Genomic DNA, 24,220 nt, shown 5'->3' with positions numbered 1-24,220 from the left:
CTCGTGGAGCTGGGCAGGAAGGATTCCTTAAATTGAACTGCTGGTTGCTCCAAGTAACTTCCTGGCCTTGGTCCTGATCCTTTCTCCTAAAGCCCCTTCTTGCACCCTTTAGCCAACTGAAGGCAGCAGTGGTGTTCTGCCTACCATCTTCCTTACAGGCAGTTCCCTGGGAGGAACAAGGGACAGCACAGGGACTCAGGCTGCCGAAGGCTGGAAGGGACCTCAGGCGGTCATCTCTAAGATGAAGGAAGCTCATTTTTCAGATAGACAAACTGAGGCACAGAGAGGGTAAGGGACCTGCCCAGAGACAGAGTGAGTTAACAGTGAAGCTAGGAACAGTTCTGCAATGCCAGACGGCCACTAGACCATGTAACTGGGATGTCTAATTTCCTGGCTACGGATTGTGTGGCATGAGTGACAAGACTTGAAGAACTAAGCACAAAACATTTGTTGCGTTTCGCCGGGACTCCAAGACACACGCTCTTTTTAAGCCCTTCCCTAACCCTTCTCCTTTCCAGGCTAACAGCACTGGCCCTTTGCCCATGCCCCTAGGAATACAGTTTCTGAATTGTTCACCAACCACCTAAGGAAGCCAGGGACAGCATTAACTCACCCCAGAGACTTCAGGGGGATGACGCACAATCCAGGTGTCCCTCCTGTGGACCCGCCCCAGCGGCTCAGCCAGCATGAGCATCACCTCCCTCGTTCTTAGCGTGCCACCTCTGGGAATGGGGCCCACCGCATCTCTACGCACTTCTTACCTGTTCCACCACTCGTTGTTGGACTGATCCCACCCCCTGCACTACACACACACACACACACACACACACACACACACACACTCCTCTCAGCTGAGTTTCCTTGTTGATCTGGGGCTTAATCTAAGAGTCAGAGCATTTTAGAAAAGGGTAAGAGGGTGACAGTGGAAGGAAGAAAAACTCACTTAACAATGAGAAAGCTTTCTTAGGACAAGTTCTGCCCTGAGGTGGACACAGCTTCAAGTTGGGGGGAAGCCATGTACCCAGAAAAGATTCACCCTGGAGGCTGCAGCCAGCCTTTTCCAAGCAGTCTGGTCAGATTGTACAGGCAGGGACTCTGTCTAATCCATCTCTGTGTCTCCAGAACCCAGCAGGAGGCCTAGTATAGTGACCTTTGTGAAAGGAATGAAAGCAGGGAAGCAGGGAGGGAGGGAGGGAGGGAGGCAGGCAGGAACCGCTGCACCTCTTTCTTCCTTCTTTGGAGCGCAGTCACGCAGCACACCCAGTGCACGGCTTGCAGTGACACCTTTTGCAAGCAGATGTTCATTAACAAATATCCCAGGTTACTCTGCAAAGAATGACAAAGTCTTGATTTCAGAATTGGGGGGGACTCCCACCACCCCTTGCTCCTATCAGTTGGGAAAACTGGGGCTCAGATATGTGAAGTGCCTTGCCCAAGGTCACACAGAAATTAATGGCTGATAGGGACAAGAACAAGAATGAAATTTGGGTGAATATAGGTTGAAAGGTCATTCTTCCAAGTTCAGATGGCCAAGTTGTTCATACACCATGCTTTGAACAGATACACTTTGACGCTCTTGGCTTGGTTTATCCGTCAATTACTGTGACCCTGGGAATGGAGAGCGGTGTCGATTACCCCTCTTTGGCAGAGACTCTGAGGCCTCATCTTCCCTCCACTGTCCAGTCAAAGGCATTGGGGGCCCCTCTCCCTGATTCACTGTAGAAGAGCATTCACTGCTGGATGAGGAATCCAATGTGCATTTTAATGAAGCCTGGGGATCCTGGTTCGCTCTTGTGAGTGAATACTCTAGCACTGGCTTTAAAAGGCTGGGATTTGGGGCGAGCCCTCTGAATACCCTTAAAGCTGCTCCTCTGGCTCCAGGCTTCCAGGCCCGCCTTCCAGGCTCTGAATGTGGGCTCCAGCCCTGTCATCCTCTGCTCCATAAGGGGCCCTCATCTCTCAGCCCATGGACCTTGCTCATTCCAGCCCCTGCCTAGAATGCCCTCTCCTTCCCTTTATACACTTCAGTCTTTGGGACCCAGTTCAAGTTCTTGCTCTTCCTGGGATCTTCCCCAGACCACTCTGTCTTTAAGCCAGTATAGCTTTCAATGTCCTGCTGTTAGCCAAACGTATCTGGAAGGTTGAGAGCAAGGGAAACCAGGTGACCCCTTAGGGGTCCCCCTCCTGTGACAGAGGAAGGTAGAGAGTGATCTAAAACTGGGGATGGGGTGGAAGAGGCAAACAGAATAAAATCTGCTAACTGGACTGTATACCCCTGGGGTCGCTGGGTCCCACGCAGTGCAGGTCAGGTGGCTGGCTTTCCTGGCCTCTCCTGCCAAATGCCAGTTGTGCTTCCCAGCCATTGTAACAGCCAGAAAACAGCTTCTTCCACATTGCCCAACACCCCTATTTGAAAATCGCTGTACCAGACGAGAGGGTCTTGCATTAGTTTAAGACACTGGCCCCTCATTACCATGTCTCAAATACAAAGCACTTCAATAGTCTGAGTGTTTTCCCAAAGGTCTGCCCTGACTAAACAAACAAGGAAGCAGAAGCAGCCGCATTGTGTCTTCGGGTTCTCTTTTTCTCTCCCCGTCAAATCTCGAAGGGTAGCCTCGGGAAGCTCCACAGTCTGCTGCCCCGCCTGCTCTGGGAGTCCACCCGGGGTTTCAGGCCAAGAACCATGTAGAATCCCCGCACACTGGCCATCACACAGAATGAACAGAGTGGCCCTGTGAGTGAACAGAAAGCATTTGTTCAGGGAGGGAGTCACTGGGCAGAGAAGACACCACACAAAAACATCCAGCCCCTGGCCCCATGCTCAGACCAGTGGTTCCATTTTGGACTTCACAGTTTTTATTCATCCTGGGTTGGAGGAGCAATAACAGTGATAGTTATCTGTAACTGTTGGACAGGACCCTACAGTTTGCAAGGTGCTTTCATATACACTTGACAATTGACCAAGCTAAAACTCAGAGAGGTTAAATCAATTGTCCGAGATTATACAGCATGAAAGAGGCAGAACCAAGACTGGAAGTCAGGCCATTAGATTCCGGCTGCCGACTGTGGTGACAAAGAGCTTTCTGGCCTCTCTAAATTGGTCGTGGAGGCCAAGGGTCATTAGCTAAGCTCTCAGCACTGCTACATCACCATCCCGAGTCAGTGGTAGTCGATGGCATTTTAATGGAAGCCAAATAACTCTTTCTCTTGGCATTCTCAGGCAGCTGCAGTTTTGTCTTCTATTTTAATTAAATACCATCATCTTTCATATCTGACAATCTTTAGGGCCCGATTAATGACTGGAGTGCACGCCGGGGTCATCGTTAACTCCGAAGCACGGAGGGAGACCTTCAGGCGCCTGTCGGTTGTTCTGCAGGGTTGGACAAGGGGCACCCAGCCTGGCACCCTTTCTTAGAGCCAGCACCTTAGATTGTAGGGCTGTTGGCACATCTGAATTCTTTGCCTGAGCCGAAGTTCTAGAAGTTCATGCCTTTTCTCCTGCATGTGCTCTTATGAAAGAATTCCAACATACTCTGCTGGACTCTTTCTAGCAGTCGGCATCTGCAGCCAGTCTGGGCCCTGCTTGTAGTCTGTCCCCGCCTGGGTCACGCTCAGCGTGGCCACCAGGAGTGTTCCTCCAACACTCCCTTGCTCAGAGCCCATCAGGGGACCCTCTCAGGAGGCTGAGTTCTTTTGCTCGGTAGCTGCAGGCAACCACGGAGGTGGGCACGCCCAGGCCTGCCCCCAGTGTGCCCACCTCCCGCCCTGTCGCTGCCCCTCACAGCTGTCACCCTACTAACAGAAGTGCCCCAGAAGGGGGTCTCTCTCCCTCTGTCTGTCTCTGTCTCTCAGGCTTGGACACTCACACATGCATCTTCCTCTGCCTAGAATGCCCTTCAGACACAGGTCACATGTCACTTCTCCTGCAGCCTTCCCTGACCCCAGCAGTCAGTCTGGCAGCCACTTCTGTGCTCTGCGCACCTCTGGCGGGGCTCTTGTGTAGGCTGACAAGGATTATAGTAGCTGACGCTTATAGAGTGCCCTTCGTGTGACAGGCATTAACATAAGCACTTTAAGCACTCTACCTGTGTTGACACACTTAATGTGTGTAAAGAAGAGTGGTTAATTAACAGCATGGACTCTGGAACCGGACTGCTGGAGTTCAAGTTCTGGCTCCATCGCTTAATGGTTTTGTAACTGTAGGCAAAATACTTAGCCTTTCTGTACCTTAGTTTCCTCATCTTCAAAAAGGGGAATGATGATGGCACCTTCTTTATAGAGGTGTTAAAGAATTAAATCAGTAAAGCACATGGAGCCAGTCCCATAGCAAGCACTCCGTATGTTAACTCGTATAACTTCGTTAGAATTACCAGTTTGCTTTGGTGTCTGTTGGAATGTCTGTTATTTTTATTAGACTGAGCAATTTAAAGTCAAGAACCTTTATTTGCTTCATATCTGGATTTCTGTATATTCAATCTATAGTAACCCTTTTTCCTCTTCTTCCTTTTATCATGTTACTGTTATGAGGGGGGACCCCCAAAACTGGAATTTATTTATAAAAAATTGTGTATTTATTCTTACACATTTAAACTTCAGTCATCTTCAAAGTACTCTCCATGTGATGCAATACATCTATCGAGACTTTTTTTCCAGCACTCAAAAGTTTTTGAACTCATTCATTTTCATGCCTTTTAGTGCTTCTGCTGTTTTTTGTTTCACCTCTTCCCCATCAGCAAAACGTTTCTCTTTGAAGATTTTCTTCATCTGGGGAAACAAACAAACAAACAAAAAAAGTCACCTGTGGCACAATTGGGTGACTAGGGAAGGTGGGGCATGGAGGTCATGCTGTTTTTTATCAACAGCTGCTGGACACTCAGTGCAGTGTGGGCAGGTGAGCTCATAAGTCATCCATCATTAAATGGGCAAAAGCGTTGAAAGAGTCTTTAAAACAAAAAAATTCACTGAAGCCAAAAGCAGCCTCTCACACACACCCCCAGCTGGTACACTGATACAGATGGGTTCCTAGAACACTCACCTAGCGGGGGAAGCCTGTACTACAAGGGGCTCCCCTCCAGAATGTAATTCCAGGTTTTGGGGAGGTTCCCCCCTCATATATGTTCATTTTATAAGTGAGCAGTTAGAGACTCAGAAAAGTTAAGTGACTTTCCTGAAATCACGTAGCTTATCAGACACAGAGCCAAGGCTGAACACAGGCCTGTGAGACTCCTGTGCTCCACTGTCAGACCTTCCTTTAACATCTGTTCCCCAAACACTGGCAGCTTGTCAAGGTTAGGACTCATCTTCATTTTAAAACTCATCAGGTCCCTACGCACAGCAGAGAGCTGTTTAATATTGCCGACTGATAGAACCACCTCAGGGCCCCTCTCCTGAGGGTGCACCCAGGACAGATCCACACCCTGGTTTGCTCTGATGTGTTTACCTAACACGGAAAGGGGCTCTCATCTTTGAAGACATGGAGACCCCATGTGTTCAGTTCTCAGCATCGGGCTGCATCCATCTCTTTGCTCCTGATCTGCTTGTTGAGCTGTAGGCACCTGCCTGAGGTCAGGGCTCCTGGAAGCCAGTGCATCGTGCAGAGTGGCTTCACTGTAATAAAAGAACACCATATTTCTGCCAGACACGTGCCTGCTGCTTCTCTCTCAAGGTTTCCTGCTTTGGGACCGCAGTTGTAAAGGCTGTGGAGCGATCACCATGGTAACGATTTAGCACTTCACCACTTCAATCAACATAACTTGATCGAATCTGTGGAATTCAGAGTTACGATCATTTGAAAAAGTTACCGTATTCCAGGCACTATGCTAAGCACCTTACATACATTCTCATTTACTTCTCATAACAGTCCCGTAAGGTGGGCGTTATCTCCATTTAGTGATAAGAAAACTGAAGCTCCAGAGAAGTTAAGTAATGTGAGCAAGGCCACCGAGTCTGTGAGTGTCAGAGCCAAAACCTGAACCCAGATTATCTGCTCCCAGGTGCCCAGGTCTCTGCACCATCCTTTCCGTTCCCTACGGCTCTGCCCAGTGCTCTGGCGAGACCTCACTGTGACCTTGGTTCAGGGAAGCGCAGCCTGGAGGGTGCGGCCTTTAAGATTTGTGTGCATATAAAATGAAAAACGTCTGAGGTGTTCGAGTGAACCAACCACTGCAAATATATTCAACAACTTCTAGGGAAAAGAAAAAAAAACCTTCCTGGAAAACCAGGCTTGTAAAACTCAGATAAGGAAGTGGCCTTTACTGACAGAGGTACACAATATAACAGTAAAATGCTCATATTTGGGCTTGATTCAGAGATACTCTTGGTAGCTATATCCATGAGAAGAGGGTGTAAATTGGAGTTTACAGCACAGCTTTGCAATGTACTGATGCTTGCTGCCAGATCGCAGGGGAGAAGCCACTGCCCGCACAGGCAAGAAGTCCACCTACCTCATCTGCTCTTCTATCCCCATGTTCTGTACGTATTTGCTGGGAATAGAGAGGTGAATGGCACATGGGCCCTTCCGCTCAGGGCACTGTGTTCTTGACACTTAAGCAAAGGACATCACTTTCCATCATCTAGAAAGTGGTGACGTAGGAATGTGTACACCCCTTCACAGGCACACAGACCAAAGACCAGGGAGGTGAAGCGTGTTATTGGAGGCCACCCAGCTAGTGAGGAGAAACCAGGGAGAGTTCCTGTTTTAGGCCACCTCTGTCTCGTTCACTGTTGTCGTCCCAGCACCCGGTGTACAGGACCTGGTGCAGAACGACACTCAGTACATGCTGAAAGCAGGGACTGATTCTGAGTTTCCCTCCACAGAAAGGAGTATATACTGGAGAGGAAGAAGGGGAGAAAAGAAGGCCCCTCTCTGGTCCCTCCCCTCTGTCTTCCCTCCTGGCCATAAGAGCAGAATGAAGACTCCATTTAGACCAGAGGAGACTTGCTCCTTGAGAAGGTCATGTCTCTGGAGGGGGAGGGGGTTGAATGAACTTCCATTGCTGAGTTGAGTCCCCAAACACAAAGCCTTCCCCTTGGGAACCTGGAATACATTGAGGTCCCCTTTCCAAGCATCCTCAGAGTGGAAGGGGTGAGGGAAAGAAAGCAAAGAACCCAGCTGAAGCATCTGGAACTCTGGCTCCAGGCAAGTAAGTGAAAGCCTGTATAGGTCCATGGCCTGGAGAGCCCAGAGTGGTCTGCTATCATTTTTTGCAAATAAATATTCTCAACACTAGCCTTGTCCTCCTGGACAGACTGCCCAGGCCATTCACACGGCCAGTCACTCAGTAAGCTCTGTGGAGCATCTGCTCAGTGCTAGGACCTGTGATCACCGCCAGAGAGGGGATGGGAATGTTTGTACCTACCAGAGTATGCAAGCTGGGGGTGGGAGGGGAGGCGGGAGGTGAGGGAACCAGGTTTCCTGCTGTCAGCATTCAATGGAGGGAAAAAGAACTTTAGAGAGGATAAATCAAGGAAGACTTTCTGAAGGGGGTGACAACTGAGCTGAGCTTCAAAAAATAGGGAGGATTTGAACCAGTATGTTTCTTGTCCCCATAGGAGAATTTCCTTATAGAAGATTGATTTTTGGATCTGGGACCAGTGGTCTTATAGTTAATATCCCATCACTTCAGGACTCGTGGCAGTGCTTCTAGCTACCGAGCCAGAGCCCGGCATCTCCACTTCGTCTCAAAGCAGGTGTCTGTAGGCTTGCAGGCAGCCCTGTCCTGGGCCAGACCTCAGATGCTTCTGCCTGCACTGAAGGGCTTTTCCTGCCTCTGGCCATGGACTAAGACAGCCGAGCAGGTGGCTGTGTTTTATGCAAAGGCACCTTCGTTCGGTAGACAGAATTCAGGCTTTGGATTTATAAGGACCACTCACTGGTGGTGTAAACCTCAGCTTCCTCGTCTATAAAATGGGAGTGCTAATAATAAGTGTGTTGCCCCCTAGGGGTTCCTGCGAGCACTGGAAAAGTTACGGCTGTGAAAGTACACATAATAGGTGCTCGAATACATGACAGCAACTATGAATGTCAATTAGGTAAAATGTCATGAGGAGGTTGACTCCTAGTGTGGGGCCAGGAGCAAGGACCAGGTCACTCCTGTCTGCTGGCCTCCTGGTGACCACTGGACAGTAGTGGTCCAGCCCCTCTCACTGCTCTAGTGTGTTGGACTGCAGCCAGCAGCCTGAAAGGCCAAGGGTAGAGGGGACACTCAACCATCCCAGGAGGCCACTTCTGCTGCTGGCTTCTGTCCCAGGCTCCAAATGTCTCCATTAAAGTGCTATCTGAGGACAGCTAGACAAAACAAATGACCTTGCATATTCCTGCCTTCTGCCTAGTCTTAGACTGTCTGGTCTCTTAGTGGGACCCTCTTCCTGTTCTGCTGGACCCCAGGTTCTCTCCCCTCCCACCGAGGGGCATCCTGCTCTCCCTTCTGGTCCAGGACCGCATCATGGCACATCTTTGGAGGGTACCAACTGCACTCTGTGGCCCTCCTGGGTTCCGTCCGCATTGGAGTTGAGGTTTCAGTCACTGAGCTGCCTCAGCAAATCTCCGTCCCCCGTGGAAAAGTGTGGCTGGAGCGGAGGGTACAGGGAGGGAGCTGATGAGAGATGAGGCTGGAATGACAGATGTGAATCAAATTCTGAAGGACTTGGTAGTCCTCGCCCGCATGGGCCTTTCCCTGAAGGTAGCAGTTTGTAAGGAGGGAGTGATTGCTCGGATGGGTTTCTGGTTTCTGGGGTTTTTTTTTCTGCCCATCCTCTCCCCACCACTCTCACCAGATTTGCTTTGTAGCCCATTAGCATAAAATATTGGGTTACTTAAAAAGCAGACAGTGATGCATCTTCCACTAAAAATAGCCATAATAGTGATAGTGTCTCACACTTAACAGAGCTTGATGGTTTCCAGAAAGCCATCTCCTGGGCTGAGAAAGAGCAGAGGCTTTGGAATAGCATAGGCGCCTTGGTGTGGACCGTGGACCCACTGAGTCTCATCTCCTCTATGAAATACGGGATTCTCATGTGAAACTACTGAAGAGGCATACTTTGTAAACTGTGAACTTCAGGGAGATTTCCTTCCCATGGAGTGCCCCATTTGACATCACTGTAGCTCTGCGATTCCCGTAACGGGCTCACCCCCGATTTCACAAATGAGAAAACTGAAGCTCCGAGAGGTTACATGACACAAATTGTCTTAGTCTTAGACCTGTGGAAACTGCCCAGTGGCCCTGATGACCTCGGAATCACCTTCAGGCTAGTCTCCCCTTTTCTTGACAAATAATGCAAGTTTGCAGCCTAATACCTGTATCGCCCTGTCCTGTGGAATCTAAGAAGTCCAATAGCTGTCCGTCTTCCATCTCCCGCCCCTTCGGTTCAAACTGGCCCTGTTCCTCCTCGGATGGCTGTTTAGGTCCATGGTGTAAACCCATGTTCATCTGCTCACCAGATGGCCAGTCAGCCGCCTCTTTGGCTTTCTCTCTCTCTCTTTTTTTTTTTTTTTTTGCCAATATGGAGAGGCTGAGAAATTTCCAAATATTTGTCATGGTTTCTTTTTGCCTATTAATTCCTTCCTAAATTCATTTCTCTCTTCTTGCATTTTACTATAAGCAGTCAGAGGAAACCAAGCCACTTCTTCACCACTTGGCCTAGAAATCTCCTCAGCTCAATACCTGATTTCGTTGCTCACGATTTCTACCTTTCACAAAACACTACAACACAAACACAGTTCAGCCAAGTTCTTTGCCATTTTATAACAAGTGTCACCGTTTTTCCATTGTCTGATAACCTCATTCTCGTTTCTGTCCAAGACCTCTTTAGAATTGCTCTTAATGTCCATATTCCTACCAATATTTTATACCTAAATATTCAAGTATTTTCCAAGAAGATGGAAGCTTTCCCTACAGTTCTCTTCTCCTTTTCCTTCTTCTCCTTCTCCTCCTTGTCCCCTGAGCTCTCACCAGAATTACCTTTAACAGTCCCTTTATGGCAATATAAGCTTTTTCTAGCATGCATTTCAAAACTCTTCCAGGCTCTACCCATTACCCCATTCCAAAACCACGTCCACATTTTTAGATATTTGTCACACTAATACTGCACTTCTCAATACCAATTTCTGCCATAGCATGGGCTGTTATGACAGCACCTTAGACTGGGTGGTTAAAACAACAAACATTTGTTTCTCACAGTTCTGGAAGTCCAAGATTAAGGTGCTGGTAGACTTGGTGTCTGGTGGCCCCTCTTCCTAGTTAGCAGAAAGTCACCTTCTTGCTATATCCTCGCAGGGTGGGGGAAGAGAAATCCAACTCTCTGGTCTCTTCTTGTAAGAGCACTAATCTCATGAGGACTCCGCCTCCTGTCCTCGTCTAAACCTAATTAGCTCCCAAAGCCCCCGCTGCCAAATACCGACGTTCAGGGCTGGGGCTTCAACATAGGGATACTGGGCGGACCCAGACAGGCAGTCCGTAACAACAGCTGTGTGGTTAGTAAGTGGCAGAATCTGGGATGAAACCAGCTTCCTCACTTCTGCCCCCTCGTGACATCCTCAGCTTCGGAAGGCCAGGCTTTCTGTTAGCGTAGCTTGGGTGGGTGGCACTGAAGGTTTGCCTCCAGGCCTGGCCTCATGGGCGGCATCACGAGAAATCTGACATGTCTTTGTAAATATCATCCACTTAGCCATGTGCCTTTAGGCACTTTACTTACCTGCTCTAAGTTACCCATCTATAAATTTGGTGATAATATCTACTGAGTAGTTGAAAGGAGTAAACAAAAGCATCTTGATTCCCTCATCTGTAAAATGGGAGTAAAAACAGTAGCTGCTGTGTATGGGGTTGTGAGGATTAGCTACATTTAAACTTGCAGATAGTTCCAAATAGTGCCTGGCACATAGTAAGTGCTCAATTAATGTTAATGGTGTTTTTTTTCATATATTCCAGGTTATTTCTCATTAGGCTCACTCCCTTTGCTCAACATTCACCTTCTCCACGAGTCCGTCACTGGCCACCTAGTCTAGAATGTCACCAGTCTGTCTAAAATTTCACCACTGCCCCCACGTATACAGGCCCCTTCCCGGCGCTGTGTGTTCTCAGATTCATCACCATCTCGATAAACTATATACAGGGTCTGGGACAGATAACGCCTCCCCCTCTTTTTTTGCACAATCTTTTATCACAAAATCGTGAGCATGTAATTCTGTAACATAACAATCTCACACTCAAGCACACCAGATGACGTTTTAGGTGAAATGTTCAAATTAAAACTCTGTTACGACACCCGTCTTACACCTGACCAGCCACACTCAAGTAGGCCTTACTTCTGCTGGGCCCTGTGTCACAAACAGGGAGCCCTGTGTGTTTCATTTGCCACACGTATTAGCGCTTCTCAGATTTAGCACCCGTCAGAATCAACCGGAGACTTTGTGGAGTCGGACTGCTGGGCCCCACCCAAGGGTTCATGATGCACTAAGTCTACGGTTAGGGCCCAAGAATTTTCATTTCTAACAAATTTTCAAGTGATGTTAAAGCTGCTGGTCCCAGGCCACACTTTGAAAACTGAGAGTGTATCAAAGGAACAGTGTGAAATTAGTGACAAAGAAGGCTAGTCTTTCCTTTCATTATTTATTGTCTCCGCCCTACAAGAATTTAAGCTCAATGGGGACAGGGGTTTTGTTTTGTTTTGTTTTGTTCCTTGATGTATTCCCAGCACCTAGAATAGTAGCTGCTCAATAAATACCTGTTGAGTAAACATTTGTTGAATGCATCACTAATATGTATGCTTTGCCAGAGCTTGTTCACCATCTAGCAGTTCCTGCTGAGTCCCGTTCAGCCGTCCAGCCATGCAGCCCCTGGCACTGTCCGCTGACCACGTGTTTGTGCCCTAGATCACCCTGGCGGCCTGCAGAACCACTCTCGGCTCCGGACGCCGCCACCTCCGCTCTCGCACGCCCACACCCCCAACCAACACCACGCGGCCTCCATTAACTCACTGAACCGGGGCAACTTCACTCCAAGGAGCAACCCCAGCCCGGCCCCTACGGACCACTCACTGTCTGGAGAGCCCCCTGCCAGCAGCGTCGCGCAAGAGGCGGCGCACACGCAGGACAACTGGCTGCTCAACAGCAACATCCCCCTGGAGACCAGGTACGGGGTGTGGGCGGGCTTGGGCTGAGCCTCTAGGGATGACCAGAGGGCTGCTGGCTGAGACTCCAGGGTCTCAGGAAGCTGGGGTCAGGTACACAGCTTAGGGATGCAACTCTCTGGCTTCCAGAGGGAAAGACCATGGGCTGGAGATAGGGCAGAAAGAGCGTGAACTTAATCAAACAGCCGTCAAAACCAGGCTGCCACTACCCCAAGACTGCCACTTTCTGAAGGTATGACCTAGGTCAAGTTGCTAAACCCCTCTGTGCTTTATCTTCCTTGGCCACACAATGGGGATGCTGCTCACTGGAGGGGGCTGTTTTAAAAGTAGATGGCGCTGATGAGTGTGAAGGTATCCAGCACAGGTACGTGGCAGACAGTATTAGGCTCTCACTCAGTGATTTGGGCCCACACCTCCTCCCGTCCCTACTGTGATTTGGTCACCCTGGCCTTGGTATGGGGCCTGCCGGGCCTGTGGTGGGCGCTCAGTGAGTGTTCTCGCCCTTCCTCTGCACCCCTCTCCTGGCTCTCCTCTCCTGCTGGCCTATCCCCTTTATACCCAGAGTCCAGATAATTCCTATTGTACACTTTGGGCTACAGGAGCTTCATACCTGTGATATGGTGTAACCCTCACAGTTCTATAAAGGGCATTATCATCAGGGGTCCATGGGCGAGTGTAGGAAGCTGAGAATCTGAGAGGGTCAGAAGCCGTTGACGTACCGCTGAGGGTGCCCGATTGCACGTGCAGGGCTGTTTCCCCGAACCACAGCCACCGCTCCCTCTGCCAGCCTAGCAGGGGGCTTCCTCGGTTCCCGGCTTCCGTCAGCTTCAGTTCTGTAGCTGCCCTCCTTCCCTCTGACTAGCCACTATTTTCCCAAGATTGAACTCTGTTGGGATTATAAGAACAATAAAATCTCACTGGTGAGAATGCAGAGATGAGAATTAGATTTACCCATGTACCTACCCCTCTGAGATAAGCACTGTTGACTTTGGGTGACAGAGCCTTTCCCCACTTTCTCTCAACTAGAGATGAAGTGTCCCAGGGTGGCACAACTGGAACCTCTTAATTTTCTACCCTGTTGCTCAAAGTAGTAGGAAATGTAGATTTTATTATCTCAGACTCCTCTTTTTCTGTGGAGAGGACAAAATCATACATTTACGGAAGGCAAACTAATCTATACATGGAAAGTGCACCCATCTGACTCTGCCTGGCACATGACTGTGATATTTGCACAATGACCCTGTGGGGTCCAGGGAGAGAAAACTCCGCATCCTTTTGTGCCACCTACTCCTGCAGCGTGGTTTTTCCAAAGGCGAATTTCTCAGAGAGACAGCCCAACCTGCCACACGCCTCCAGTCTCCTAATTAATATTGTTTTTGTTGACATCTTTTAAAATCATGTGTGACTTTTCCCCATATGTCTCCTTTGCTCTCATCAGTGACTAAGTTGGATAATTATGTGTCATCCCACCCAAAGGAGCTTAATCAGATCTCCATATTCCCCGTGTGCTTACTGAATGCGGGCACACGGCTGAAAGAAGCCAGCACATAATCGGTGGTTCCGGTGAACTGCATGGAACGCGGTAGTCACTCCCTTTGCTTGGATGGTCATTTTTGTCACTTAGGATCAAAGTAAGTGGTTCCCCAGGTTTTTCAGGGAAACAGAAGATAGAACATAAACAGCAGGGACATTTTCCTGATGGTTAGTTTGAGATGCGAAGGTGGTCCCAGCTTACCTTTCTTGCCTCATCAGCCGGTCCTCACCTGCCTTTCTGACCCTCTGTCCTCTTACATCCATTGCTCAAACTACCTAGAACTTTGACTTCTTTTTCCCTTGTATTTTATTACTCAAGTGATAAATTTTCTGTAGAACAGTTAGGAAACAGAAATAGGCAAGAAAAGAAAATCACTCATTTCTACTACCAAATGATAACCCTGTTAAGTTGCTGTCATATACTCATGTACACCATTTCATATATATCCATGCCTAAGTATAACGTAATTATTATGTATTTAATATTCAATATATGGTGTGCATGTGTGTGTGTTTATCAGTCTTCCCCCAATTCCTCATCTCCTTCTTGCCTCAGTGCCTTTGCACCTGCTGTTGGATAGTGCTCTGCCAGAGTCACCCTCCTCTTCCCTTCTTGGTCTCGTGAAGTCCTGCTCATCCTTGAAACAGCAGGTGAAATGTTTGGCACAGACTTCTTCTGTGACCCGAGTTCTGTGCCTCTCAAGATGGCCTAGAACTGGGAGGGGCACCGAACATAATAGATAACACAATCAGAATTCTGGATCTTAATGCTGACCGTCGCTGGTTGATGGCACAAAACCAGCAGGGTGCAGGATCAGGGTCAAGTCTGGCAGATAGAACCACAAGTAGTTTTGACCAACTTGGCGAGGTGGGACAAGCATGGGCTTTAGAGTCTGACCTCCTGGATCCCTTGTCTTGACTCTAACGCTCACCGTGTTTTTCGGACTATAAGACGCACCACACTATAAGACGCACCTAGGTTTTAGAGGAGGAAAGTAGGGGAAAAAACCTGCTCCGCCACCTTCCCCCCACCCCAGCAAGCCAGGTAAGCTACATTTGGACTATAAGATGCACCCCCATTTTCCTCCCAAATTTTGGGGGGAGGCGGGGTGGGAGTGTGTCTTATAGTCCGAAAAATACGGTACTAGCCAGGCAAGTGCCTCAACATCCGGAACCTTGATGTCCCCGTCTGTAAATTGAGATAAGAATGCACTCCTCTCGGGTTGGGAGGAAATCAATAAAATATCATGTGAGAAGCACACAGCACAGTGTCTGACATTACAGTCATATTATAAAAACCATTTCCCTTTTTTCCGTATGTATATGCTTCCCATACTAACATTGTGAAGAAAATAAGTCACTCAAAATATATTTATTGAGCCCCTACTCACCAGAGGAGTTGAGAGGAAATAGTAGGTTGTGTCTTTTCTCTCCTTGGAAGAGGTAGGGCTGGTCCTGATTGATGTTCGGAGGACACAAGTGGTGGTTCATTTGCTGTAGTGAGTTGGTCAAAGCTCAGGTGTTAGGGGCAGACACACTCTATGCTCAAATCCACACCCCAGTGCTCACTAGCTGTGAACCTAGGCCTTATGTTTTTCCCTTAAAAAAAGGAGAAAATGTTAGTAACTACCTGTTCTGATTATCTACTGCTACACACACACACACATAAACTACCCTGTAAGTGAGTGGCTTAAAGAGCCACCAGTTGGTTATACTTCACACCGTGAGTCAGGATTTCAGGAAGCACTCAGCAGGGCTCCTTTTCTGCAGCACGTGGTGTCTACTGAGGTCGATCCGTGGTATTTAGCAGTCGGCTGCGCTGGTCTGAAGGTGGCTTCAATCACATGGCTGACACCGACACCTTGGGGGAGAAGACACCTTGGGGGAGACGGCTGAAAAGTGGGCTCGTTGGGACTCCTCTCCCCCTAATGTGGCCTCAGGGCCTCTGCACAGCCTTCCCAGCAGGGAGCTGCACTTCACACTCAGGGGCTCAGGGCTCCATGGCACTGAGACAGAAGTCGTTGATCCTTCTAAGGCTTGGCCTGCCTGAAACTGGCTTAGTGTGACTTCTGCCATATTCTATTGGTCAAAGCAGTCATAGGCCAGCCAGCTTCAAGGGCAGGGACGATAATCCTCACTTCTCAAAGGGAGAAGTGCCCAGGAATTTTTAGACACTTTTAATCCGATCAGCCATCATGTCTCATAAGGCTGTTGTAGCAAATGCATGAGGAATGTCTGAAAATGTCTTAGTACATAGTAAGTGCTCAACTATTTATTATGTAGCACTCTATTATTCAGTAAATATTCACTGTAGGCCTACTGTGTGCCTAACAGGTAAGACACTTTAGAGAACAGACTCTTGCGGTAGAATAAGTGTTATGATAGAGGTAGGCACAGAGAATGTGTGTTTTAGTTGCCTTGGACTCCCCAGCACACAGCACAGGGCTTGCATCCTGATGGGTGCTTGATAAATATTAATACTCAAGTAAAATAGATGAATGATGGAACAAAGAAATGAATAACTGTACTCACCTGAGAGTTGAGTGGAACAAAGGGAAGACTTCCCAGTGGACCTGGTGCTGTGTGACTGAGAACTGAAGAGCAAGCAGGAGTCCCCAGGTGGAGCTGAGGTGGTAGGGGGTGCCTGAGAAGCACAGCCTGAACAGAGGTCGAGATGCCCAAGAGAGCAGGGTCTATTTGCGATAGTTGTCCTGAACGATTGTTAGCCAAGCCCCACCGGAACAGGGAGCCTCCTGATGCCAGAGAAGCAGTCACAGGCATTTCCCTAATTGTCAAATTGAGTCTCTGTTGAGACACTAAAATAGCTGAGAAAATACCATAACAGCTGGTAGGATGACCAGAAGGGATTTAGATTTCATGCTGGCAGAAAAAGAAAGGCTAGCAGAAGGACAAAGGAGAGAGAGGACTTGGTTAACCCTCTCCTTTCTCTGCTTCCACTGTGACTAAGGCACCCCCTAAGGGTGGCTGAGTCCCCAGGGGGGGAGACCAGGCCTACCAGTGCTCCCTAGAGCTGGGGTCAGATGTTTCTTTCAGCCCTGCAGGTGCATCTGTAGTCCATTCTGGTGGAAGCCATGTGTTCAGGGTCCCCTAAACCTTGACCCACTTCCTCACACTCTGCAGCAGCAGACTCTTAATTGATTTCCCAGGGACTATCTGATTAATAACCCGTCAGGCTCCTGTCTGATGAAGGGGAAGCCAGAGCAAAAGGCTGCCAGACCTTGGCTCCAGCTCATCTGATCTCAGGCCTGGTGTGGGAGCCTGGGGCCCATTTTCAGGTCACACTCAATTTGAGGAACAGCCCTGTTCACCCTCAGGGATGGGAGGACATCCTCGTGGTCCCCAACCCAGCCCCAGTATGGTTCCCGGAATGGCACGAAGGAACCTCTGGTGGACCATGCCAACCCCTGAGCATTGCAAGGAGTTGGGATGGACAGTGATCCCTGCCATCTGGTGATTCAGTCACAGACCTGCGTAAGACACATAAGCCATGTAGAAAGCTCACAGTCCGGTGAGGGAGTCAGACCCGACCCATAGTGAACGAACGAGGACCGCACTCTGGGTAATGCTCTGACTGGGGGCACTGGGTGATGAAAGGAGGGTGTGGCTCCCTCTGCTTGGACATCAAGCAGCAACCATAACAAACACTCACAGAGCCCTGCTGGGTGCTCTAATGAGCTTCCAAACAAGGAAGCGCACTGGAGACTCAGTGCCCATAGGCACCTTCTGCCTGCCAAGTACCCACATTCCAGACTCCCAGAGGGAAAGTAGGTGTTTAGCACACCATAAGCCATATATTTTGTACAAATGTTTTAGGTACAGTGAGTCAGCCACCCCTTTTTTTTAAAAAAGATTTTATTTATTTTTAGAGAGAGGAGAAGGGAAGGAGGAAGAGAGGGAGAGAAACATCAATGTGTTGTTGACTCTCACGTCCCCCCTACTGGGGACCTGGCCTACAACCCAGGCATGTCCCCTGACTGGGAATCGAACCAGTGACCCTTTGGTTCTCAGGCTGGCACTCAATCCACTGAGCCACAACAGCCAGGGCAGTCAGCTACTCTTAACAGTTAATGGCAGACAGTTGCCTGCAACCTAAGTTTCTAGACACCAGCCAAGGGCCAACCTTATAAGCAGGCCTTTGAAACGATAGCAGTCAAGACTGCTGTCTTTACTCTTTTCCGCATAGGTAGGCAGTCTCATCCCTTTAAAGATGGAGAATCTGAAGCACAGAAAAGTTAAGTAACTTGCCTAAGGAACCACAGCCAGTACGTGGCAGCACCAGGATCCATGACCAGGCCAGGTGGTTCCAGAGTCCACATACCTAACCACTACCCAGTGCCACCTGACTATGAGAGGTAGCTTCCGGGGCAGGCATTTGGAGGAAATGACAGGGGAGAAAGGAATTCTGAGGTGATGGACAGTTGTGCACTGAGCCAAGGGAGAGCTCATTATCTTGGAGAGATGACTAAGAGTTGGGTGAAGTGGGAGCACTGAAGGCTTCATGGAGCTGACAGTACAGGGGGATCAGTAATGGAGGGCCTGGAGTTATATGAAAAAGAGGTTACACTTTTGCTGTGGGCCTGGGGCCTGAGGGTGGTAGGAGCAGAGATGAGTAGTTATCAACCTCTTTTTAAATAGGGCAGTAATCTTAAAGGATTAGCCTTTTGAAAGGGTCACTATGGCCTAGAAGATTTGCTTCATTTCTTGTTTCTTTGTTCAATAGTGGAGAGGTGGCCACTGCAACTTCCTGGCCATTTCCTTCCCAGAAGCTATTTGTTCTGCCCTTGGGAGGCGAGCTGAGCCTGCCCTGGTTAAGAGAAATGCAACTGGAAAGCCCCTTCAGGCAATTCAGGGACTAGTCTAAGGCCTTCCTTCAGGCTTAAAGGGGAGCCAGTCCCCTCCACTCCAGCAAAGCTTTAGGAGCAACACCGCCCTTGGCTGCAGGGCCCTGCAAGCGTTCAGTGTCTTTTGCTGAGAGACGGCTTGGGGCTGTGAGGTCGGAGAGATCTGAGTTCGAGTCCCATCTCAACCTTCCGTTATTGCCATAGGATTTTGGGGAGTCACCTAACCTATCTGGGACTCAGTTTCCACATCTGCATAATAAGGTAACAACACCCACTAAGGTGAGAGTCCAATGAATTCAATGTCCATACCTGTCTTCCGGCAGCAATGAGCTGGAGACCGTACAAGACTGTGGCTCAAGGAGGACTCGGGAACTTGGGGTCCCCACCAGGAAACCCTTGTAACTTCTCTTTTCCAGAAGAACAGGATGCCCAGCATGCTGGGGGTGGGAGGCAGACAGGAAATTCAGTGGGGAGCCTTAAGCCAGGAGGCAGAACACCTTGATCTAGGTTCAGCCCTGCCACTGATTTGCAGTGTGTGTGGGAGCAGGACACGTGCCTCTCTGGGTTTTGGTTCCAGCGTCAATCAAATGAGGCCTAATAATTGGACCCGGAACTAAGTTTTAAAAGTATAGGTGAGGTTATTTCAGGACAGTGGGAGCATTCAGGATAGGCAGCATTTTCGGCAGGTGTTCACGTCCTCCCAAATTGGCGTGAGCGTAGAGCTCTTTCCGCAAACCTATGCGCTGGCACTCCAGAAACCCCTCGTTCTGCTGCACTGCCTCTTCCTGAAGACCTGTCCCTCTTACATAAGTGTCCTCTCTCTTTGAAGAAACCGTTTCTTTTTAAATTATAAAAGTAAAAATAAAAATCACTCTTGATCCAGACACTGGAAAATCCCCACTGTTAACATTTTGATTTTTATTTATTATGCCTTTTTTTTCTCTGAATGTGTTTGTTTATGATGGGTTTTAAGGTATAGATGTGACTGGCTGAGAGCCTAGTCTTTGAATAGTGATGCAAGCCGGAGGCCTCCAGATGTTCGCTGGGACGTGCCCTGCAGGCAGCCTCAGGCCCCAGGGAGGTGGCAGGAGCTCCATCCTGGGCCCTCTGGGCAGGGGCAGGGAGGGCCAGCTGGGACCTGGCATATGAACTGTAGAAAGACTGAAAATTCCCTCCTGAAGTGCAGCGAACAGAGGAAATGGTAATACAACCTCCCCTGTGCTACCCTCAACAACCGTGTGCCTGCCGTGTGCCAGGAGTGCTTCCCTTCTCATACCCCACCATTCACAGTTTTCAGCAAACATTTACTGAGCGCCTCCTGCCATGCTCCAGGCACTCTGCTAGACTCTGGGCACATGGGCGGAGAGTAAGATAAGATTTCTATCCTCATGGAACTTAAACTGCATTAGAAAAAAAAAAAACACAATAAGCATGTGTGTATGGTGTGTGTCTGGTCCTGTGGGGAAAATTAAAGCAGCACAGGAGGCCAGGGTGGGAGGGCGGGAGCTATTCTAGTTAGGGTGAGAAGTGAGGGAGTGACCTAGGCAGGAAATTGGGGGAAAGCGATTCAGGAAAACAGCAAAGGCTTAGCTTGTTGGAGTGACAGCAAGGAGGCTGATGTGTGTGACACACAGAAATAGAACTTGCTGGGGGACCAGATCTTGCAAGATCTTGTAGTTCTGGGAAGGACTATGGTTTTATTCTGGTGGAGCCATTGGAGGGTTGTGAGTAGAGATGTGGCATGATCCAAATTACCCTTTAACTTTTATAAGGAGAGTGATTCTCCCAGTTTGTTAATGCTCATTGAGATCTGAGGTCAGCTCACCTGCCTGAGGGCCAGTGAGTGATGGAGCTGAGACCAGTCTGACCCCAGGGCCTATGTGCCTCTCCATGTGCCGTGAGGCCGCCCCCTTGGTGACAGAAATGAGGCCACTCTGAGGGACTTCCACAACCCTCAGTTTCCCTCAGTCACTGTGGGAGGTCCCTGAACACCACTAGAGCAGCCTGCCAGCCAGGCTTCAGGACTCCCTAGAACGGGAGGTCCCCGCTACCATGGCCGTGATAGTGGCCCAGCTGCAAAACAGTGTTTCCTGTGCTCTCACTGTCCCTGGGAACACGTGCGGTGGAGCTTTGAGGTACTTCATACAGCTCCTCCTCATCTTGGTCTGGGAAGCTGGCCGGGGTCAAAGCCACAGCTGGGCAGTGACACAGGGTTGTGAGCAGTGAGGCCCGAGCTCTGGGGTCAGACAAACCGAGGTTTTATTCTGGGCCTGCTGCTTACCTGCTCTGTGATGGGACCTTAGAAAAGTTACTTCTCTGAGCCTTGCTTTGCCAGCCTGCAAAACAAGGACGATGGCACTGACTTTGCAGGAAGGAAGAAGATTTATGTTAGGACATAGCTGCGGAGCTTCAGAACAGTGGCTAGTACGTGGGAGATGCAGGATAGATAGCAGTTCTTATACTCAGTGTTAGTATTTCTACCATCTTTGTTCAGCCCTTAAAAATTCTTCAAGAGTTACTCAGTTGATCCTATAGCAACCTTGTCAGTTCAGTATTGTCCCCATCCTACAGATGAAGGAAGTACACAATTAGAAGAGGTCCAAGTTTTTATAGAAAGTCACACAGCAGCAAAGTGGCAGAAAAGGGACTTGATTTGGGGTTTTGTGGTTCTGAAGACCTGGTTGAAGTCAGAAGGAAGGCCCCCAGCTGGGCCGTAGCCAAAAGTCAGCTTTTTGCAGTTAGTCCTTCCCTTGCATGCGTGCAACATGCGAGCCAGCCTCGGCTTGTCCAAATGGTTCGCTCTTGGGTTTTCAAGTGAGGTGGCAGCAGTCCTGAAAATGTCAGCAAACACCATCCAGGGCACTCAAGTGTGAATGATGCCAATTAGCAAACGTGGTTGGGACCAAAAAAGGCTAGTATGTCTCTCTTCATTCCAGGTCTGAAATAGTCAAGTCACAGGATGCTGCACTGCCCTCAGTGCATTTGGGGGAACAAAAGGGACCCCTCTGTCTGCAGTGGGTGCCATTTTCACCACTCAGTCATCACCGAGGTTCCTGGCCTGCCAAAGAACCGTGACTCCAAATATGGTCAGCGCCAACTTTGGGGCTTGCAAGCAATGCAGGCTCTAAGGTCCCACTCCCACCGACTCCAAATCTTGAGGGTGGACCTCAGGAAGCACAGCTTTCCAGGTGTTTTAAATGTTCACTCAAGTTTGAGAACCACTGCTTTAGAAAAAATGGCCCAAAATGCTTGTCTCTTTTCTGTGGACTGGCAAAACGAGCGTCTGTAGCTATTGCTTACGCAGAGGCGGACAATATCAAGTAGAGGAGAAAACATGGGCTTTGGAACCAGATGAGCCTAAGCTCAAATTCCTACCTTAAACTTTGCTAGCTGATAAGCTTGGCAAGTCCTGTTACCTTTCCATCTCTGCCTGCTCACCTGTAGAATAGGGATATACTGTCTTCCTCGTGTAGCCTGTTTTGAAGATTTGAGATAGGTGGATGTGACATGCCTAGCTCAGTGCCTGAGACGTAATGAGTCTTCGTCAGTGCAAGCTGTGATTTGATGCACACAACAGCCAGGCATTCTGGCTTGTGTAGAGAATGCTCCCCTGTACGCTCTGTGCCAGGCAGACACCTTGCACACGTGGCTTGCACACAGACCCATCGCCTGGAAACCGCACCGCTGGTCTCATGCACAGCTGCACCAAACAGCCACTTTGTGTGTTTCTCTACTGTCCCCCTTCATCGATGCATGACTCATTGCTTCATTCATGTCTCCATGTGTGCGTAGAAACCTAGGCAAGCAGCCATTCCTAGGGACATTGCAGGACAACCTCATTGAGATGGACATTCTCAGCGCCTCCCGCCATGATGGGGCTTACAGTGACGGGTAGGTGACATCCCCATGCTCTTCTTCTCCGTGTGTGCTCTTCCCGTGGCTCCTGCACTTGCATGCGGACCCTGAGACCTTTCCCTGGGATCTCCTCGGGGGAGGTGATGATGCCATGTTGCATGCTCATTCCCAAGTCCATGTTCAGATTGCAAGAGTTTATCCCTGGTTTACCCTGCCCACCCCCACCCCCAGCATATTAACAGAAGTCTTGTTAATATGCAGCTCCTGGCATCTCATTGGCTGCCTCTGCCATTTTGAAAGCCATCTCATACAGCGATTTCTATGCAGAACAGGCCCTGCATTATATGTATTCTGGTCCTGAGTATGAATTCTGCGGCCTGAGGCATCTTGCACCATAGCAGGGTGTGAGATTACTCCTAAGATTTACCCTTGACCCTGAGACTTGGGAGGATGCAGTGCAACCAGTGCACCCCATTTCCCAGGCTGGTTACAAGTCTTCCCATGGCCATGGTTAAAGCCAAGCTGTGGAGGATTTCCTGATACCTAGTTTGGCCGCAACCATGTGCTCTGACCATGCTGCGCTGCCCTCGAAACTGTAGCTAGGACGCAGGGTGCAGCTGCCTGTCTGTCCTCTGCAGAGCTTTTACCAGGGGCTTGGAGGACAGCCGTCCGGCTTCTGAGCAAAGTGCTTTGCAGGCATTTGCTACCATTGGCTGTGTAACAGCCACTATGGACTCTGGACCATGGCCGAATGTAGTGGCAGTTTCTTGGTTCTCACACTTCCAAAGCCTTCTTTAAGTGAATGGTATTCTAGTCCTTCACCAAGATTTACTGGCAAAGTAGGTATCGGAGGGAGAAGAAAAATTTTAGGTTTCATTATTTCCAGGGAACAGAACAGGACTTTAGACACTTTCCAAGTTACTGCAATAATTTTGGACAACAGCTAGTTTATTCCCCAAGCTACAGCATTTCTGGCCCCATCCCTTCCCAGGAAAAGGGATCTCAACATTCAGCCTTCTGTCGAGTCGGTATCACCTTCTGCCTTGACTTGGGTGGTTTTCTCCTTGGGTAGGCTGTCCCATCCGTGTTTCGTGGAAACGCGTCTTCATGTGCCCTGTTTTGTGGTCTGGTATGTGATTCTTCTTTCTTCCTGTCCCTCCGTCTTCCTGTGAGATTCTCTCTCTCTCCAGGCTCCTCTGCATGCTTCTACTGCTGTCTCTGTCCTCCAGGTTGACCTGGGGCCCTAGGGAGCCAGCCAGCCGACTCTGACACCCTCTAACTTCTCTCCACCCACAGGCACTTCCTCTTCAAGCCGGGAGGCACCTCCCCACTCTTCTGCACCACATCACCAGGGTACCCTCTGACTTCCAGCACAGTGTACTCACCTCCACCCCGGCCCCTGCCTCGCAGCACCTTTGCCCGGCCAGCCTTCAACCTCAAGAAGCCCTCCAAGTACTGTAACTGGAAATGTGCAGCCCTGAGCGCCATCATCATCTCAGCCACGCTAGTCATCCTGCTGGCGTACTTTGTGGGTAAGCACCTCCCTCACCCCAGCTTCCCTGGACTCCCCATTAGCCCACAGGGCAGTGGCCAGGACACCTGTGGGCAGTGAAGGCACCTTACCAGCGTGGCAGTCAAAGTATGCAGGGAGAGCCTTGTAGCTCTGAGGCTCCAGGCTGGCCTGTACCCCCAAACTGTTAAAGTCTGCTCCTTGGGGCCCCCTTCTCCTCTCTGAACATATCCTTGGAAGTGAGCTTAGCACCTTCTCTTTCATGTTTTGGATGCCTGCCATCAGGCATAAGCACTCACTAAGACCAGTGTCTGAAGTGGTGATCTGTGTGACT

The 24,220-nt window shown here is 49.4% G+C and overlaps 1 protein-coding gene across 8 annotated transcripts in view; it reads left to right on the top strand.

Annotated features, from left to right (window-relative positions):
- Positions 1 to 24,220, top strand: part of TENM4 (teneurin transmembrane protein 4) — a 737,502-nt gene that overhangs the window by 497,318 nt on the left and 215,964 nt on the right. For all 8 annotated transcript variants that reach the window (XM_053924565.2, XM_053924563.2, XM_053924561.2 and 5 more), the window contains 3 exons: positions 11,870 to 12,128; positions 22,314 to 22,412; positions 23,673 to 23,908. In XM_053924565.2, the coding sequence (XP_053780540.1) occupies positions 11,870 to 12,128; positions 22,314 to 22,412; positions 23,673 to 23,908 (594 nt within the window). The remainder of the gene's footprint in view (positions 1 to 11,869; positions 12,129 to 22,313; positions 22,413 to 23,672; positions 23,909 to 24,220) is intronic.

The sequence above is a fragment of the Desmodus rotundus genome, chromosome 5 (assembly GCF_022682495.2).
Source record: "Desmodus rotundus isolate HL8 chromosome 5, HLdesRot8A.1, whole genome shotgun sequence".
Taxonomy (NCBI): domain Eukaryota; kingdom Metazoa; phylum Chordata; class Mammalia; order Chiroptera; family Phyllostomidae; genus Desmodus; species Desmodus rotundus.
This window is presented reverse-complemented; position numbering and strand designations above follow the sequence as displayed.